This window comes from Xiphophorus hellerii, chromosome 12, assembly GCF_003331165.1.
Source record: "Xiphophorus hellerii strain 12219 chromosome 12, Xiphophorus_hellerii-4.1, whole genome shotgun sequence".
Taxonomy (NCBI): Eukaryota; Metazoa; Chordata; class Actinopteri; order Cyprinodontiformes; family Poeciliidae; genus Xiphophorus; species Xiphophorus hellerii.
The window spans coordinates 13,326,829-13,347,502 of record NC_045683.1 but is presented as its reverse complement, the minus strand read 5'-3'; the positions used below and the strand labels follow the sequence as shown (position 1 = coordinate 13,347,502).

The 20,674-nt window shown below is 36.4% G+C and overlaps 1 protein-coding gene across 3 annotated transcripts in view; it reads right to left on the bottom strand.

The window, feature by feature from the left end:
* The window catches only part of pde4d (phosphodiesterase 4D, cAMP-specific), a 210,727-nt gene that overhangs the window by 87,459 nt on the left and 102,594 nt on the right, over positions 1 to 20,674 (bottom strand). Inside the window, exon 1 of one of the 3 annotated variants that reach the window (XM_032578260.1) lies at positions 12,538 to 13,528. The exons of the other annotated variants lie outside the window; for them this stretch is intronic. Coding sequence (XP_032434151.1) covers positions 12,538 to 12,800 — 263 coding nt within the window. The 5' untranslated portion in view covers positions 12,801 to 13,528. Of the gene's footprint in view, positions 1 to 12,537; positions 13,529 to 20,674 lie in introns of those variants that run through there. 3 annotated transcript variants of the gene reach the window in all.

Sequence of the window (20,674 nt, the reverse complement as noted above, 5' to 3'; positions counted from 1 at the left end):
GATAGGTTAATCTGAGGATTTTACAATCTTGTGATCTGCTGAGATTTTCATACTCAGCCATCTCTCAGGGTTATTGAGAACGGTCTGAAAACATAAAAATACTGTAACAAGTGAGCAACGTGGGAAAACGTGTGTTGTCAGAGTGGTTTAAGACTATATAAATTAACTTAAATAGCCACTTAAACAGCCACAATGTATGTGGTAGCAATGTATGGTAGTAGCAAGAAGTGCATCTAATAAAATACACTTCAGAATATATAAACACTGAAAAATAAATTATCTCGTTATAAACATGTCATAAAATGAGGTAAATAAATCTTAAATTAACAACTAAAGGTTTCATACTGCGATGAGTGAAGAAAACCAAATCATCAGTCAAGCGAAAGAACTGTAGAGAACCTAGAGGACCCTTGCATAGTAAATAAGAGGTTAGGTAGAAACTAGGTCTGCTTCTTAGACATGCCTAATTAACTGATAATCTACATGAGTAAGTTCATCTATCAAAGTAAAGGTTACCACTGTCTGCTGAGAATTTGGGGATGTTATCATAACAGCAATGAAAAAAGATAACAGGCATATTTCAACTCATGAAACAATAAATGTATGTGTGTACACCATACTGTAAGTCTTTTAGCCCTCATTAGAGCGTACATCCCAGAAAATCAAACCATTTAAAGTTTGATAAGAAAGACATTATGATTTACCTTTCAAATTTGAAATACTATAGTTAGCAAGTAAATTCTACATATATGTCTTATTGGACATTATCTATGCATATAAATAAGTAAACAAATAAATGCATATTTATAAAGAGATATGTATTTATAAATAAATAAATACAGATAATACTTATAAATAATATAAACAATATTTAGATTTTTTTTTATATGTAAAACCACTTGATATACAGTACAGACCAAAAGTTTGGACACACCTTCTCATTGAATTCAATGAGAAAGTGTGTCCATACTTTTGGTCTGTACTGTAGGTTATCAAGTTAAATAAGCAAAGTTATCAAGATAAATGGGGCGCTAACCATTTACCTATAAATGGCCATTTACCTATAAATCTACCCATAAATTTACCTATAAATGGCGCTCGTATAGCACCATTTATAGGTAAATGGCACTATACAAGTACAACGCCATTTATCATTCCTACTTTGAACTATAAGAAATGCATGATGGAAATTTCAATGGATTTTTAAGTTATCTCCTTTCTGACCTCCTGGTATACTTTGATATAGTCACCTGCCCATGCCTACCATGGAGTTTTGCATGCTGACTTAAATAATAGCCAGGGAAAACCACAAACAGTTTCAATTCTTGACAAAGAGCAACAGGGAATTCTGTCTCACACTGCCTACATTTCTTCCATCTTCCTCAACCCGTGGCTTCCGATAGTCATGGGAAACTGGGTGCAGACCAATTACCTCACACTCAGACCATGCTGTTCATTTTTCATCTTTCATTACTGCATGCGGCAGTACTAAATCAATGCAATCAAAGGAGACGACCCCAGTGGTCAGACAGACAGCAGAAGAAAGATAATCAGAATGGATGATACAAACAAGAACACACGTAGTTGTAAAAAACAATACTTTTTTTTTTTTTTTTAAACACCCACACAAAAAGCCAGGAGCTCATATGCATTCAAATTTATGTGTGTATTTATATAAAGGACACACACAGAGACACCGCCAGAGCCACCAGATGTATTTGCACTGTTTATATTTGCACATGCATAACGCACATGAATGCTGGTACATAAAAGATGAAAACCGACTCTCATAAAGAGCAGGATATTGGAAGCAGCTGTGAAAAATGATCAAGGGGTGACATCAATAACAGGACAGTGCACACAACACAGGAGGCAGCTGCATATTAATTGGACAGGCACCCCATTAGAATTGCTCTTAGCAGATATTGTCTCTTTAGAGTGGTTCCATTCAGACGCACAACACAAGGTTGGATTGGAGAAGGTGGCTTAGTTGGATGAAGGGAATGTTAAATAGTTGAATATCAATCACTGTGAGCACTAAAGCAAAGATAATGTTTTTACCCCATATGTTCAACAGAGGTATCCTAAAAAATGTAAATATCAAAAAGTGAAACATATGTCACTAAACAGAGTGACATTTTCAAGCATTAGTTTTGATGTTAATGAATGTTGGCGTGAATGAAAATCCAAAAAATCATCTTGTCAGAAAATTTCAGTGTTGCTTAAGAGTAATAAGAAATGTGTGTTCTGATGCAGAAATATAGACCTACTGAAAAGTATGCCCAGATACGTCAGAATACCTAGAGCCTATACTCGGTAAGTCAGAACTTTGATCTAGCAGCAGGCAATGATGATTTTCTAGCCCAGTTTTGGTATTTTTGGCAGTGTGAGACGGTTTTGGAAAAATAAATCAATTTCTTATCAGCAGAAATCAGCATTAAGAGTACCTAAATTACCTGGGTGAGAAAAACTTTGGACTTGATAAAACAAGAAGAACACTGTGTCTACTACCACACTTTTCCCTTCCTCTCAATTTTTCTTTGAGCTGCTTGGATACAGCACTGTGAACAGCCAGTTTCTTTAGCAGCCCCTCTCCACAAGGAGGCCTTACTTTCCTTGTGGAGAACGACTGTCTGCTGGAAACATGTTATGCCTACCTCATAGTTCTGTAGGTAGGAGCATAACTGTTAATCTTCTCTATTAACAGACCTGAATGCTTGAATTGTTTGTAATGAAACAAGAGATGAGTTTTGCTTTTAAAATTGAATTTATGAAATAAGTAAACTTTTCAATGACACTTTCCCTAATTGTGTGGTGATGTATTTTGTGCAATAACATTAAGGAACAACAATGTATGTTGTGGGGTTTACAGTTCCCCTTTTATTCTTCATAACATCATATTTTATAAGATGCAGTTTCAACATCTTTACATTGCTGCAGAATGAGTTTCTAGAGGACATCTTTAGATGGTGGGAGATTTTGTATATGGCTATTTAATGACAGACCAACACATAAAAATGAGCCTGAAAAACCTAAGAAAACTGAAGAGAGAAAACACTGTGGAGAAAAAAAAAAAAAAAAAAAAATCAACTTTGGATCTGCTGCACAGACCTGAGGTATATTTCTACAGAACCTGGAAAATTATTGCCGAGAAGTGGCCAACCTCCCAAAGGTAGAGATGGGTTACTTTCAAAGATATTATAGTATAATAGTTAGTCTTAGAATTGATTAAGTTTATTGCCTTTTTCACTAGGGAACATTTATATTTCTCTTTGTACAGTTTGTCTTGAGTTATTTTAAGTTACTTGTAGTGGTTGTTCCTGCCATCTTTTATGAGTCTATATGATCAACTTCTAAAATGTAGCATTGCCATTTCCAAAAAACAAAACTAAAAAAATCTAAAAGTTTTTGTTTTTAAATGTGCATAATTTTAAGAAACCCAAACAGAACCCTAACTGTTTCTGTTCCAGTAAAGCATTAAGACTTCAGAGGATATTACTTTTAATTACTGCTGAGTCTGCCAACTATAATCATGTACGACCAATGAATTTATCACAGTTTTGCAACATTAATGGATCTTACCTCAGGCTAATGAGACTCTTGCCAGAAAAAAAGATAGTGAGAGCTTTGGAATACATCTAAGACTCTTTAAATCAAGGGAAAAAAGTTCTTAAGTCTTCATGTCTTCCTGAGGAACTTCTAGAGCGGTAAAAAAAAAAGGACAGAAACCAGCTATCTGAAATCCACTACAAAGATTCTGGAACCATTAAAGGCTTATCCTTACACCTCCTATCCATCCTCAGGCTATTCTGCTGCCTGCTAATAGGTCACCGAGTTCTTCTTTAGTAATGAAGTCAAAAGGTCTGTTTGGTGTAATGAGATGAGGTTTGCAGAGAAAGGATACAAGCAATAAGACTAAAGACAGAAGCAAAGGTGTAAAGGGAAAAATCCCACAGAGTGAACACTTTAACAAAAAGCTGCCAAAGAAATTGGAGACGTACAAATAAGAAGTGAATAACACAATTAGACAAACAGGTTCGTGAATGTTGGACATGTTGCGCAAGTACAAGCAGAATCTTCCAGGCATTTTGCTCAATCAAAAACATATCAGCATATCAAAAGGCCTTTGATGATACACTGCAGCTGCAGCCTCTTCAGAAAAGATTAATTCTGCTTGTTTAATTAAATCTGAAAGTGCAGTATCTACCGCTAAAATACACTTTCGTGTGTCTGGACCTGTTGGGTGAAAATGCTCATCAAAATGCACATAAGCTCTCTTATTTCAGCTCACTGGTAGACCTGACAAGGCGAGCTGAGGGAATTGTATTCATAGATCAGGAACGGGAACATTCAGAATGGATGGTCTTCATATCTACAAACAAACTGGAGGCAGCGTACATCACTGCAGCTATTCACAGCATTATAGGATCTGGCATTTAGTAGATGTGAGCTTGACAACCTCTGGCAAAGCGCCAGGATTGATGATTATGTTGTAAGGAAAATAAAAAGCAGAAGGAGGATTACTGAAGGCAAAATAAATAAATACTTCACAGAAGCTTGGCATAACTGGGATGTATAAATCTTGAAACATTTTGTTGCTTTTCCAAATTAAGGAAAGCAACATAATGAGTAACGGCAGTAAAGTCAACATCAATGTTTGTTGTTCAGATAGCTTTTATACCTTATGCTGAAACATTGAATAAATTAGAAAACTATCATCTTGCATGGAAGGAGAGTCTGGGAGAGAAAAGTTCTTGCATTTTTAAATTTCAAAATGATCCAGTTGTGATGTAGTTTATTATCAGACTTTAATGCATTAGGCTTATGAAACCTAAAATCAAATTTACCAGCAGAAGTCTCACTTCTACAGTGTGTTGATAACTCCTGGTAATGTAGAAGAAGGCTTAAAATAGATGCATTGTTTATCTTATCGAATAAACATGTACAATTACTGTATTGTATTGTACATGCTTAAATATGAATTGCATATTTCTGCCTAGTAGTTGAACTGAATTCAAACGAATAAAAAGAATGGCATCTTACTCTGTCTAAAGTATTCTTTCAGACAAATCTTTATCAGTGATTCAGTTAATTGTAAGGGGTGCTGCATCATATTAAACATGTTTTTTTCCAGTTCCATAAGCTACATGTCATATGTGTAAGAATTACTGAGCAACAGAATTGAGTCTAAATAGCTAGACTTAAGTTTAAAAATATTGTTCATGTAATTTGATAAAAAAAAATCTCCAGTCAATTACCATAAAGTAATACCCCCTCGTCCTTATTCATCCATCTTTGTTTCACACATGCTGTCACACAGTTACATAATCACTTTCTTGCTCATGTCATCCATCTCTGACTCTGCCATTACCTCAAAACACAAAGACAAATCTGAGTCACATCACCAGAATCTCATCCAATCTGTTATCGGATAAAACACTGAGGGTCTGTATCAGATGCATTTGCATGCCTTTAATTAGCGTGAATTTTTTCTTTGCAAATAAAGTCTCTGCTGTGCAGATGTATTGTGAAGATTGCACCAGCAGTGCACAGGCAGCACAGCACAAAGCTCATATGTATGCAAATCAGAGGCATTCCATTCTGGCGGCTGGAGAGGAGTGTTTTGGATGTTAAAAAGTAGGAGAACCCAGCTTACGGCATTGCAGGACAGAAACCCCATCGTAATACTACTGCAAGTCAAGGAAAGTGAAATGACCAAAACATAAAATATTAATACAGGACTGATATAATAATTCATATGAGAAATTATTTATAAATAGAAGTTTTCTTTAACCTGAAGGCCCAGTTAGCAGTGGCTGAAAACTTACTGTGGACTCATGTTAGAGAGACTGTATGAGATTTTCATTTGTAACAGGTGAACACACTGATGAACAAATCTGTGCTTCAGGGTAGAGAGAAATGGAGTTTCTGAACCTGCACATATTTCATTTGCATTAACCAAACTGGATTCTATTTGAGATTCTGCAGCAGTTATTGAGCCTTGAGAGGTTTTCTAAGGGGTATTTTGGTACAGATGTGTCATAGATATGTTTATTTTAAATATGCAAGCATGCCATTTAAACCTTATAGGAAGATATTATTCCTTTTTTCGTTTTTTTTCCAGAAAACATTCTATATATCAGTTCATCGATTCCTGTTATAGTAAGAAAAAATAATTCAAGAATTGCTAAAAGAAAATACAGGATACCATAATGTTAAAAATCTTCCTTAAAACACCCATTTAAAAACTTAGAGTAGGTTATTGTAATATCAAATAAAATTGTTAACCTAAATTTAATTTGAAAGAACTTTTAAATGTGTAAACTGTTATTAAATGTGACACTCTAAATCTAAATCAATACACAAAGAACAGATAATAACAAAGAACTAAGAATATCAACTCAAATCAATGAATTGACATAGAACTTCATTAGTAACAATCATCAACTACTAAAAGTATTCCAAATATGAGAACCAGTGAAACCCCAAACACAAAGACCCATGGATCATGGCAGCCACACTGCTCAACTCAACCAGAGTTTCAGATTTAATATGTGCATTTTTGTTCATCACTTAAAAAGTATTTTTTTCCAAAAAGTTACAGAAATGCTCAAAAAACAACCAGCCTGTAGCTGTAGCAGATTGTGGCAGTAGAGGAGTGAATTGTTTCACTGGTCCAATGATTCCCTTCAAATGGATTTAAATGCTTTTATCAAACATGTCAATCAAATGCTACATTGTTTTTAATGTGCATATAAGAGATCTTGAACAGCGACTGCGAGGAGTTTTTTATGAGATTTAATAAAAGTAACAAAAACAGTAGAAACAAAAGTGAAACCAGTGCAGACATACCACTCAACAGAGATGATATAACCAAGTAAAAAAGTGAAGAGATTCATGCTCTGCTTAGATTAGCATTACCTGCATTTAGCTTTAGGTCCTCTACTCCCACACTCATACAAAAGCTATCTCACATCATTCCACTCTTTCTACATCTGTCTGTTATTCCACAATCTTTGAATTATTTCTTAATTCAACCTTTAGCCTTTAACAAAAGTGCTGTACTTGGATCACTTAGTTACAGCAGACCCACTTCATTCACCAGTTGGATCCACCTGTTCTCCCCCCTTTGTGAATCTTCCCCTTTCCTCTTACATAAACAGACATTGCAATGTTGCAATGCACCATCAGGCACTGTTGTGCAACAACATTAAAAATACCTCAGGGTCGGTGAGGAGGAAAGTTGAAAACATAATATCTGAGTTATTCCAGTGGAGAGAATGGAGTCGTGAGGAACTGTGATTTGAAGGTAAAAAAAAAAAAAAATTTAAAAATGCGCTGTTCAGCCTCGGCATTGTATGCATACTGCCACTAAAAAGCTTAGAGAGCAGTCAATAGCTTTCAGTGTGAAGACTTTTTTTTTTCAATCCTGTCTTTCTAAATAGGCAAAGTCAATAACAGCTATCTGTTGACATACCTAAAATGAATATCAAACATGTAGGGAAAAAAAGATGTGGGAGAACAACGAGCATATGTGAAGACAGAATGTTATTTTTATGTTTAAGAAAATAAATTCAGTGATACAGATGCATACAAAAATATAAAATTTAAAATAACTGCCTTCTTTATGTCTTTTTGAATGCTTTCAGATTTGACAGAATTCATTTGAAAGAAAGTGTTATTTAAACCATAATTCTATCACCATAAGTTACCACAACTCAGAAATAATATCCTGATGGGAAAGACACAAGGAAAATTACTAGGGAATATATATGTATGTTTCATGGGGGTTGCAGTAACTGTGTATGAAGGGAAAGTGTACCCCTCCCTTTCAAAAATATTCATTTGGACCCCCTCATATTTATCATAAAACCTTACTTCCCTCAGCACTGCTTCTATTGGTTTGTGAAGGAAACTATTCCACTTGATTGACAAGAGAATACTCATATGGCTAAAACTCTACTCCGTGTTTTCCTGGTTACCTACAACAACAGACCGCACAGCTAGTGCAGGCTGCTGAGAGCTGGACAAGATAACATCAGTTTCATTGGCTGCAATTGAGCTGATTGAAACTGCAGGTGTGTGTGAAGTGTCTTTCCCGAAAGAAAAGTTAAACCGATTCAGAAGTAGGATCAGGCAAGAAAACAATATCCCAATCTTTAAGCATCTCTTGGATTCCTTTTTAATACACTGTCTGATCATGACAAAATCATGGCACCACTGCAGACATGCCAAGACATGGCTGCCCCACAAATCAACTGCTCAGGAAAGGACAGCTTAAATCAGAGAAGAAGCCAAGAGGCCCAAGGTAACTCTGGAGGAGCTGCAGATATTAGCTAGTTTGCCACAAGCATGTATGATGAAGATGCTCCACTAAGATGAGATCAAAATTAAACATTCTGGCCTACATGCACAACACTAACATGATGAACACCCCATAACATAAAATAGTGTGGTGGCCGCGTCATACCTTCGGCACGCTTTTATTAGCAGGGAACAGGAGGCTGGTCAGTTAATGGGAGGTAAAAATGACAAACACTGAAAGAAAATTTGTTGGTGGGAGCAGAAAACTTGAAATTGGGAGAAGAGGTTTATCTTCCAAGGGGACAACATCCCTAAATACAAAGACAAAGCTATAACATAATGGTTTAGATAAAAGCATATATGTCTTTGATTGGCAGAGACCCAAGTTCAATTCAGAATTTTTGATAAAACTTGAAAATTGATGTTCATCAATTTTCCATGTCCATGCAATCTGACTAAGATGGGTTTTGCTGAGAAAGAATGTCCAAAGAGTTCAGTGTTGATATTTGAAAAAGCTAGAACATACAATGCCAAGTCTACAACTGAATACCTATATTTTAATTTGTAAAACATTTCAAAGCCATGCATCAGTTTCCCTGTAGCTCAACAATTATGTTTGAGCTTCTGTCTATCACAAAAATATGCATTTGAAAAAAAAAAACATGAAATGATGATGTTGCTAAGCCTATTAGGAAATAAACTTCCTATCATCACTTTTAAATAGTATATTTAAATATGCAACATATCTTTGTTGCATCAATGCTAACAATTACATGCAATTAATTTATTTAGGGGGAAAGGAGCCAATTAGTCTTAGAGATGCTTTCTCCAAAGCATTCTCAGAGGAGCTGTAATGCAATTTGTGAATGGTTTTCAGGGAGTTGAATCCATAAAGCTGTACATGAGGCCAATCGGCCCATGGAGAAGGATTTTCTTGTTAATGAAGTGTGGAACAGAGCCACTGAGGACAGTGTATGTCACCAGATTTACACCACAGTGGTCTTGTGATTCCCTGCAGCTGTAAAACAATGAGGATGTGATTGGAGTAAATTACGCTGCAGTTGTCAACATCCACACCACTCACTGGCGTCTCACAGTGGATTTTTTTTTTCCTCTTACAAATTGTTTCTGTCTTTTACCCCTGGCTTACACATGTACAGGCTAGTTTTCTCCTAACCTCCTACACCTACTTTTTCTCTCTGTGACATTCACTCAGTCACATTTTTCAAATGTCAAGAGACAACACAAGGGCATGACCACGTCACTCTCTGATTAAGTGCTCTTTCTACTTTCTTATTACTCATTTCCTACTGTGCCCTCTCTCACATATTGTCCTTTTTGCAACAACCTTTAGAAAAGTACTATCTAAAAATATATCTATATCTGCCTATGGAAACATATAGGTTTGCCATAAACATACGGTAGCATATATATGGCAATTGTCCCTGCTTGTCCCTGTCTCAAGTACAAAGGTCATTTCTTCAGGAAGAGCAAGTGAAGGCTAAAGTAAACACTTTTATAAGACTATGAACTAAGTATGTTTTTGACTTGAGAAGAAATGCCAAAAGGAGTGGTGTTTGTCAGATTTTCAAAATGCATACAGTTAATCAAGACATTATTCATATCTCAGCACATTCCTAAACCAAACCTGCTAGTATAAATAAATAAAATTACATTTTCATGATCTTGTGTACTGAAATTTCCCTGAAATTTGGAGATAGATGGAAGTAAGATAAAAATGTGGAGAAAACACTCATAATATAAAATATAAGAAAAAACCTGTGTATGATTGAGATTGAGACTGAAATAGGACATTCTATCGGACAGAAGGTGTGCCGAGATAAAAATGGCAGATAAACCTCGAAAATGACTCTTGTGACAAATTTTTCACAGCTTTATTGGTGCTCTGTGTAAGATGTCGCAGTCACAGCGGAAGGTGTAGGTAATTTCTTTTTTTTTTTTAATCTTGAATGCTATTTATATCTGACTGTTATACGCTTCTTTTCTTCAGAAAAAAAAGTGAAATATAAATATTTTGTATTTTGTTGGTGGTATTAGATGCTCTAAGTGAGTTGCCAGTTTTCTTTTCTATTCTTGAATTGATTTAATGCAATTGTCTTTTTTTCTTTCATTTTATCCCTCACTGAGTCTGTCATTATTTAAGAATTAAATGACATAGTGATGATTTGCACACAATGGGAAAATATTTATATTTTTAGCATGTCGTGTTAAAGACACTTCTTTTCATTTTATTTTAGATTTTAGAATAGTGCATATTGCAAAAATGTTAGCCCCTGTACTCTGATACCCTCACACAAAGTCTAGTGCAACCAATTGTTTTTAGATTATTTTTTACCAAATATTTCACCATTCATCAATGGGTAATTTATTCTCCATATTTACAACCAATCCAACTCTACTTACAAGCACTTTTAAAACAGCAAGACTGACCAACGTGCTAAACAAACATCATAAAAGCATCAAACATAAAGCAACCAGACACATGAAAGCTATTATGTGCCATTTTGTTAGAGAACAAAATTGAACAAAGTGTAACTTTTTAGCTACACTAGTGTTGAAAAAGAACTAAAAGAAGCAATGTTTGAAGTTTTCCACAAATAGAAAAAAAAAATATGTAAAAGGTGCTCAGGTCAGATAAAAACAACATTGGGCTGCTTGACCTTCATGCCAACCTTTATGAGGTAGAAAAATGGTACTGTACAAGACCCTAAATAGGCTTTCTTCCAGCTGCTGGATCAAATGGGCTTGGAAAATATTAATAATATAGGAAGAAAACCATTTAGAGCTCGCAAACGACTAAGTGGAGGTTCTCCTTACAAGACGCTCTCATCATGCAGCCAGAATTACGAATGTTTGGATGAATATTTATGTGTTAAAGTGGCCCAACCAAAGTCTGGACCTCGTATTGACAATCTGTTTTAAGACTTAAAATTTTTCTTTTAAGTCTAGAGACTATTTTAAATCAGACTCGGTTTGAGGTGTACAGAAATACCCTAAAAAACCTGCAGCTGCAAGTTCATGAAAAGGTGCTTCTATAAATTGTCTTAGGGGATCTGACTGAAATGCATGCTAGTCTTTTCAAAAACGTATTTGTAAAAAGGGTAAAAACAAAACAACAAAACATCCCTTATACTTAACAGAAAACAGTTGGTGGTCTGTAACCTAAAATCAAGAATGAAGAGAAAACAGAAATAATACCTAACCAGCTCATTTTTGAGTGCATTTATAATTAAATTACCTCCATTTGTGCTGTGGACATAACTACCAATTACACATTTCAATTTGATCACTGGGCTGAAATAACCGAGTTCTCGATGTGTTTGAGAAGATAGGAATTTCTGAATTGCATCACGTCTGATACGGATGCCAGAAGAAGTCGTCTTCTTCTGGCAGAGGAAGAAGTGGAACACAAGACGTACAGTAAATGAGAGAGGGGGTAAAAATGGAGAGGAAAAGGAGATGAAAAATGAAGAGGGATGATGAAAATGAAAGGTGTTTTGGAGGGAAAGGAGGAGACATAATTGGTTAGAAGGGGGGAAATCAGAGCTGGGAGGAGGGGAAGAGTGCAGAGAGGAACAAATATGACTTGAAGAAAAGGATGACGTGTGGGCGAATGCAACAGAGGCTGACAGACGGCCAGGACTAATTAATAGTCAAAAAATGCAGGACAGGCAGGTGTGGAGAGAAAACCACAGCGAGGGGGAATACGTGTAGTAGGTTTCCGTTATTTACTATAATAAGGCAGATTTTTTTTTTATTTTGACTGAAAGAGACCACAACTGCAGAGAAAGTACAGGAATGGGGAGCGGGGAAGACGTAAAAAGGGAAAGACAAGTACGAATGGCTAATAGACACACAGAGCAGAGAGAGGGAGAGACACTGGAATAGAAATGAGGTGAGAAAGAGCAAAGCAGAAACTCATTATCTAAAGGTGAGAAGAGGGTTTCCAAGGAGATTTCAGAAAAAGGAATTTAGAAGAGGTATTTGCCAACACAGTATTCTTTCATTCCTCCCTGCATTCAAGTTAAACTGCAAACAAAGTTTAATGACTCATAGGGGTTATTTAACAGTAACTTCCCAATCACAGTATTACGCAAAGTTATATGCTTAGAAGTTTGCAATGGGTGCAGCTAAAACAACACATTTTGCCAAATAAAGAACAGATTCATGGAACTCTGCATGCAGCCACCATGCTGGACATTTAACTCTCACCATGTATGTGCAACAGTGAAGCGCCTCTGCTTGTGAATGTTGTTGTTGAGCAACATGCGGCGGAGCAGTCGTGGCGAGTTGCGTGGAGAAAGGCGTGGGGAGATGGAGGACGGCGACCGCCGATGTCCCCGCGGCCTCTCCGGCTGCAGCAGGTTCTCCCGTAGGATCTTCACCAGGTCTTCATTCAGGCCGGAGTGTTTGGGCATGGGCGGCACTGCCAGGGTGTCCTGGTGGGCCACCCCTGTGCCTCCCTGCTGCGCCATGCCTACCCCGGCTTCACCACCACAGCCTCCACCAGCAGAAATGCAGATGGGTCGTAGGGACCGTTAAGAAAAATGGCAAAAATAAAGAACAAATGCACTAGAGGCGTGCGTTTTCTAAGAAAGTGTCAGTTTAAATAATAAAAACAGCCATAATCCAAAAGTCCTCTCTCTGATAAAGTGGGGGAAAAAAATCTGCTGGTATTTTCTCAAACCGGCATCTCCTTTTTTCCAAAGGCAAATGAATTAAAAGAGAAGGGGAGCTCCCTTTCCTCCCTTGTTCCCCATGAACAAAAAAGAAGCACAGAAGCCAGCTGCCTTTGTCTGCTCAACACTGGATGTCTGCAGTGAAAGTGTAAGAGAGAAGATGAAGGCAGGATGAAAAAAAACTGGGAGAGAGGGTGGGATGCAAAAAAGCAGGGAATTCCATGTCCAGCTCTTTATCCTCCAGACCTGCAGGAGAACTCCTCCCAATCCAACAACATAAAGCCCAGAAAGAGTTGAACTTTGCTAATTCAGTCTATTTGAGCCCAGACCTGTCTGGCAAAATTCAATGCCTTAAACATGCCTTAAACAGGAAAGAAAAAACAACAGGAAAGGAAAAAACACATCCCAGTATGACCCAGTCCAGTTAGGTCAGCAGAGTTCTGGTCCGTTCAGTCAAAGCAATTTCTCTTTCCCTCCCTTCTCTCCCTTCACTGAGAGAATGACTGCTTACTGCAGCCAGTTTATAAGCTACTGCTCCTTTAGAGCTGAGCAGAGCATGAGCGTGTGTGAGTTTTTCAGAGAGGGAGGGAGTGAGAAAAAGAGAGAGAGCGTCAGAGGGCACTTGTGTGTGTATGCAGAGAGAAGGGAAGCCGTGAGGAACATGGATGGAAGGATGAAGAGATGGTGGGCATGAGTGACAGTTTGAAAAGATATTGTATGCAAGAGGTGGATGCATCTTTAAAAGCATGCTTTCTTCACTGAATTCAGTTCAGTAACCCCACACAAGATTCCTCGTGTGAGAGCCAGGACTACCTGTATATTCACAATTTACCATTTCATTTGAATCAGTATTTGCACACAGTACAGAAAACAAGAACACATGCAAATGATCTACCAAAAACAAAAGTGACACCCACCCGTCTTCTTCTGCTACTCCCTCATAGTGTTTTCCAGTTGCATATAAAATGTCTGAGGACATTTTATGGCTTCTATAAATGTAAATGAGATCCTATTCTCCCTTAAACTTGGTGTCTTGATATCCATAGAGCGTCCGTTAAACCATTATTCTAACTTTTTGAAACTTTTTACATCCTTAAAAAATTAATTTTTTTATGGAAGGCATACAAATATAGAATTGACATGACAAACTTTACTGTGAAGGTTTGGATCTTACCAAATTGTTACATAGTAAAACTGCAAGAATCTCCTTTGGATATTAGAAAGGTATAGATACTGTATTACAGCAGGAAAAAGTCATATCAAAATGAGATCAAATCAAGGACAGAGATGTAAGACGCTATTAAAAATTAAACTGCTTCTTCTGTGACATGTTCAGATTTTCTGAATTCAGGTGCAAGAGAACTGGAGAGAGCGGAATTTTCAGCAGATAACAACAAGGCTGACTGTATTAGAATGGAGTTGCCCTTTCTTTATCTTTTGAGGTTTCAACCTTTGTAAATATTTGAAGCATTTTCAAAATGTTTGAGTTAAAATATTGATTTAGGGAAATTATGGCTTTAGCTATGTTTATGGTGCTAGCTACACTAAAGAAGTATAACCTTCCAAAGACAATTAAAAATGTAAATTGACAGAAGATCATGATCACAAACAACTGCTGAATGGCAATATTTGATAGAATATTACAGTTCAAGAGTTACAGTAACATATTTATTTGGAGAGTTAGCTGGACGCCAACTGGCTTAACTGATGTAGAACAACAGTCATATGTTTTAGAAAGTAAAATGTAAAAGTTCACTTATAGTTATGGAGACTTTGTATAATTGTAATGTTAGAAAAATGTAATCGTGATCAAAAATATTTGCTCATTTATATGTCAAGTTTCAATAACCAAAACTATCAAAACTGGTGTCCTGTTTTAACGTCTTGTTATCAAGGTTGCAAGTTTTGTAGAGAAAAAGCATCTAGTTCAAATGAATATGTTACCCTTTGGCTTTTCAATAGAGCAGTACGATGCTACTTTCTGCTTAGTCCTACTCTGCAGTATTTTTGGGAAGCTGTCAGATATTGCTTGATGAGTAAAAGCAACTCCCAATGAAGCATTCCAGAAAGAACTAAAAATATAGATGTAAAAACATAAACACTGAGTCTCACTGAATACCATTTGCATTCCTAGGCTTTATGGAAACAAGACTAATGCATTCCTTTTGCTCACAGTGGTAAGCACAGTGGTGATATGGAACGACCTCTACGCCATCAGCACTGGTGTTTACATGCTCACAACAATGTTAATGCACTGCAATTTACTTATGTTTGTGTTCACAAATGTAGTTCAGCGTGTTAAAATGTTCACATCCGGAAGCATTAACATAGTTCAGCTGATGTCAGTGGGAAATTAGCTTTGGAGGCACTTCTCTTCAACCAGTTTATGCAACAAACTGAGGAATCAAGAAGTGAGCCAAGGTTTAGAATCTGCCCTCTAGAACACCTTAAATATTGCACCAATTCATATGGAGATATTTCCCTGACTGATTTAGAATTTGCACAAGTGATTAAACATGATATTATAGATGACACTCGCCAACATCAAAGGATTCCTTTTCTGTGACTAATAGCTCTCAGCCTGTTCATGGGTATCCTACTTTATTAATAAATTCTGAAATTTGCAAACATCATATTTAGAGGCTGTATAAGGAAAGGAAAACCTATTTGATCCATGTGATACATGCTGAAATATTCTCACTTCTAAAAAGTAGTTATGCAGTAAAACAATGAGTTAAAATTTTAGGTAAGCTTAGATTTTATAAGCTAAAACTTCTGTTTGTATAACATAACACGCAAGAATGTTTGAAATAGTGAAAAGTTGAACAGAAACCTGGAATTTCTCATAACATTACATCATCATTACAGTCTGGGGGACATTGCCTACCAGTTTAATGTTCGGTAGATTCAATATTAAATATGTTTTTATGCAATATAAAGATAATATTAGATATGAACACCGAGCTGAACTAGGAACACACTTAGAAAGGGTGATTTCTAAAACATCCATCACACTTTGGTAATACTACAATATTGGCAAAAGATACAGTATATTGGCAATATTGTAGACTCTTCCGAACATACAGCACTCTCCATTATTGCTCGACAACCCCAGGAACAATGTGGAAGAAGGTAAATAACTTCATTCACATTGTAAAATTGTACATTTAAATCCCTCATCAAGAAATAACTGTCAACAAAATCACTGGTGGCACAATTATGTCTGGTGGCATCAATAGTTCAAGTCCTTTTTGCCAAAACGACTCTCCTAAATGTTCTCCTATATCATTTAATGCACAGGTGTCAAACTCCAGTCAAACTCCAACTTTTAGATGTACCTCTGCTGCACCACTCCTGAATAGAATAATTAGGTCATTAGCAAGTCTCTGGAGAACTTAGCTACACAAGAAGGAAGTAATTAAGCCATTTCATTCAAGTGTTTTGTACCTGTGGCACATCTAAAAACTGCAGGACAGTGGCCCTTGAGAACTGGAGTTTGACACCCCTGATTTAATGTAAGAATGGTGACTACAGAAGGAGAGGTCATACACACCATTCTCTCATATGCTCTTTTCTCCTCAATGGTTTAAACAAGCTGCAAAGAACTTAAGTCTGACAACTTAGATAGCCGTAACTATGGTCTCGTAACTTATGACAGTTTCTTTCTTGATTTCTCTTTATGTTTTAGAGAACTCTCCCACTGAAAGGTCTACTCTAATATTACTGGTAGAGTTTTATAAATCAAATGGTAATGGTAATTCCAAAAATTAGTTCATAATGTCTTGTACTGTATAGTTTGGAAGCAAACAGGTGCTTAAGATTACAGATTCTCCACCACACTTAACAGTAGGTAAAAGGTGTATTTATATTTTAACATAAGTCTGACACAAAGTGTTTTCAGGCTAAAAAAACAAACAAAAAAAAGCAACATGTAATAAATAATGTTCCAGCATCACCTTTCTCAGCATTAACACTGTAGCCTAAGTAATTTAAGTCACCACATAAATCTGTGGTTATGAAGGATCTGAAAGGCTTGAATTTTATAATTAATTCAGCTACTTATTATCTGACCACCTGCAAGCACTCACAACACTAAAATTTAATTTACAAACATTAAGTTTAGCTTTAAATATAAAAAGAAAAATAAAACAAGATAGTGACATTACAACAAAATATATCTGCCCTGACACAAAAAAAACACTGAATTGCATTTCTTTGATCCTACTACGCACACATTAAACCAGGAACACAACAATGGAGACATGTAGTTTATGGTTCACAAAATATTTCTTATTTTCTTGTGTTTACAGTGAAACATGCATTTTTCAATAGGCTAGCATATTTAATAAGACACATTGTGGCTTTGGTCTGGGAGGTTTGTTTGTTTTGTTTTGTTGTTTTCTTTTTTTTACAGTAGGCTACATGAACGGTTCTCAAAGCTGTAGGTTCCCAGATCAAGTCCAAGTAGACTTTAGCTCAGGGCTTTTCAAAATGTGGGGTGTGTTCTGAGGGGCCCTCAAAAGGGCCGTGGGGTGCACCAGAACTTCTCATGGGAGTTTGTGCCATGAGGGAAAAAACATACCAGAGAGCACGAGAGAGATAAAGAGAGTACACAGGGGACTAAGAAATCAATGTAATGAGTTGACATAAAGAACATAATATAGTACTAGAATATCTAGACACAAGAAAGAAACATGATAAACTAAAATCACTAAGACAGACTGAACTAAAGTAAAACAGAAACACAGTTAATCTAATCAGATAGACTAAAGAACACAGAATAATAATGAAACTAGAATCAGTGAATTAAACCCCAAGGTCCTGATGGAGACAGACGGAGACAGAGTCTGAGTCAAACAAACAAAAAACAAAAACAAAAGAAAAAAGAAGAAGGAAGTATGACCATGAATATTTAGAGCTCAGACTGTCATGGGCTGGATCCAAATATGCTCCACAGCCTCGGTGTTATCTGCAAAGCTCTAGGAGGCTTTTTGTTTTGTTTTTGTTTGTTTTTCTTTTTACAGTGGGCTACTCTCAAAGCAGAACATAGTTCACACTTTTAGCATTTTAAATGACAAGGCAACTGAAACATTACAACATGTGGTGCTACACATATCTAAGCCAGGTAAACTCCACAGTATCAGCAAGACATGCATGGATCATTAAGCAAAGCAATACCAAAAAGTTTACATAAATAATATTAGTGATGTAGTTTGAAGGAGGGGGACCTTGAAAGTCTCTCCTTTAGCTAAATTTGCATTTTCTTTGAAATGCAAAGTTTTGAAAGGTAAGACAAAATAGACCTTAAAGATCACATTTGCCATCACTCCTAAACAACTGGGTAAGTATAGCATTTAGTTTTTATACTATTGATAACGTCCAAGTTGCTCAATGGTGCAGGCTTCTTACAGTGTTTTTTGCAGATGAAGTTACATCCCCTAACATTCCCCTTACATCCTCCATGTGTAGCAGCAAGATAAAAAAACAAAGTCCTCGTTCAGCCTACTGAAAATTGGGTAAAAGACAGAGGCTTCTAAGTCATGTCATACTGATACTTTAGGGAGACAGGGAGTCATGGATTACTAATCATCAGATCCAAGAGACTGATTAACTTCAAAAAGTAAAGTCTTCTCTTACACGCTTTACTGCACTAGTAGTCTGTTTTGTATTTCTCATTTAGAAGAAAAAATGTCGAAATGACGTGGAAAATAGAGCGGGGGTCTGATAAGCATCAGATTGCAGGTTTTCTACATCAATAGAGAGCTTTGGTAGTTATAAAGCTATTAAAAGTTTGTGATGCTTCCACTGTCATAGTAGATATTTATTTTACAATGACTCTTAAATTAAGAAGCTATATGTTCTGAGTTGTGTTGGAGTCTTTTACCTTGTTTCATCTGCAATATTTATAATATTAAAACCCGGTCTACAGAAATCCCATACTCTCAAGCTGACACTGACATTACACCTATTTAATAAATAATTATATCTAGATTTATACTTTTTTCCTTTGGCATAATGCCAGTTAAAAATCCTTCCCTATTTACCTAACTGTTTAACTACTAATTACTCCAGAACAACTGCAGTTTTATTTGACACATGAGGGAAGTTTCACATAGTCAAAGCTGTGTTTGTGAACTTTAGCCATAATGTGGACATTCTGTAGGATCTCACTTTCAAGCTACATCAGTGAGACTGTGGAACTGTAAATGGAATCTGAGTAAGGTGAGTACGATAAGCTCCTCAGTGTCACTAAAGGAGAAATTTATAGGAGGAGCTGTGAAAGACAGACTCACATGACTCTCTAATCTCCATAAAGAGTGAGTCACTGTTGGCAATGAGCTCACATGCAACCGTCTCTTAGATAACCTAAGCTACACAGAAATATGGATAGTTTTCACTTGTAATCTGAGTAAACACTGATGATTATAGTATGGCAGCTCATACTATAATCTCCCAATCCAAATTAATATTGACTTTTTTGTAAATTTATTGGTCAACATAATCACATCAAAATGTTACATTAAAACCCAATGACAATCCAAAAAATTACCACCCTTTTTTCACAGCTACTTATGTCTATTACTCTTTATCAGCCAGAAAACATCCATCACTAGACATAATGTTTCTCAGATTATTTTTGCACTTCCTTTCCACACTTTCCCATTTGGCTTCTGCTTCCTGACTGATTTTCTCTTCCCCTCCTCTGCTTTATAAAATATTTCTCATAACCGCAGCTTGTTGCTGTGCATGACGTCCATGAGCATTTCCCTCTGGTTACCAAGGGCAACATAGATGGAGACGGCCAAGTGGATTTGTCAAGAACTGAAGGCTGGAAGAACAAAAGGAAGAAGAGAAAAGCCAATCTGCAGAAAGTGAAGTAGATCCATACACTCAAACATAGCTGTACAGAAGAAATAATTTCTTGGTGCTATGGACTAAAAAACTAAGTTTAGTTCCCTTAGTTTAATTATTTCTGCTATGGGACTGAAGTTAAATAAATGCTGCTATAAAGATGGAATAATGCAAATTAGCACAGTGGGTCAAAAATCTTCGATAGGACAATTCTATTCATCAATTTCAGGTCAGCAGTAACATAATTTGACAGAAATTCAGATCAAGGCAAGACAAAGAACCTTAGGGAGAAAAACAACTGCCAACGTCTCTGAACAACAAAACTAATTTCACCAATGCAGCATCTTATGTGGTAAAGAAATTGCATTTGCAAATATTATAACTGTAAACTTTTTTAGTCATTTAAGAACCCCCCTATCCCACCCTTGTACCCCTAAAAAAAAAAAAAACCCTGAAATTCCCAATATGTACTCATCTTGCCTTTGATTCAATTTTATCTCCCTCTCTTGGCTGTGTAAACTAAACAAAAAACCACAACACTTCAGTGTTCAACTAATACATGAAATCTGCATGCTGTATTCCACAAGTGCTGTGCAAAATATTGTTTAACCTCAACAGATTGGGCGGCTCTCTTTTGGCAGCACACAGCATGCCGTCACCTCAGTGAGCACAGAGTGAAGTCTGGTTCACTACTGGCAGAGTTCACTCACATGAGGCTGTCAAGGATGACTAAGATTTACTACATTTACCTGTTGCTATAGTTACCATTTACAGCATACAGACATATGATGGGTTATGTGACAGTGCTGATGAATAAG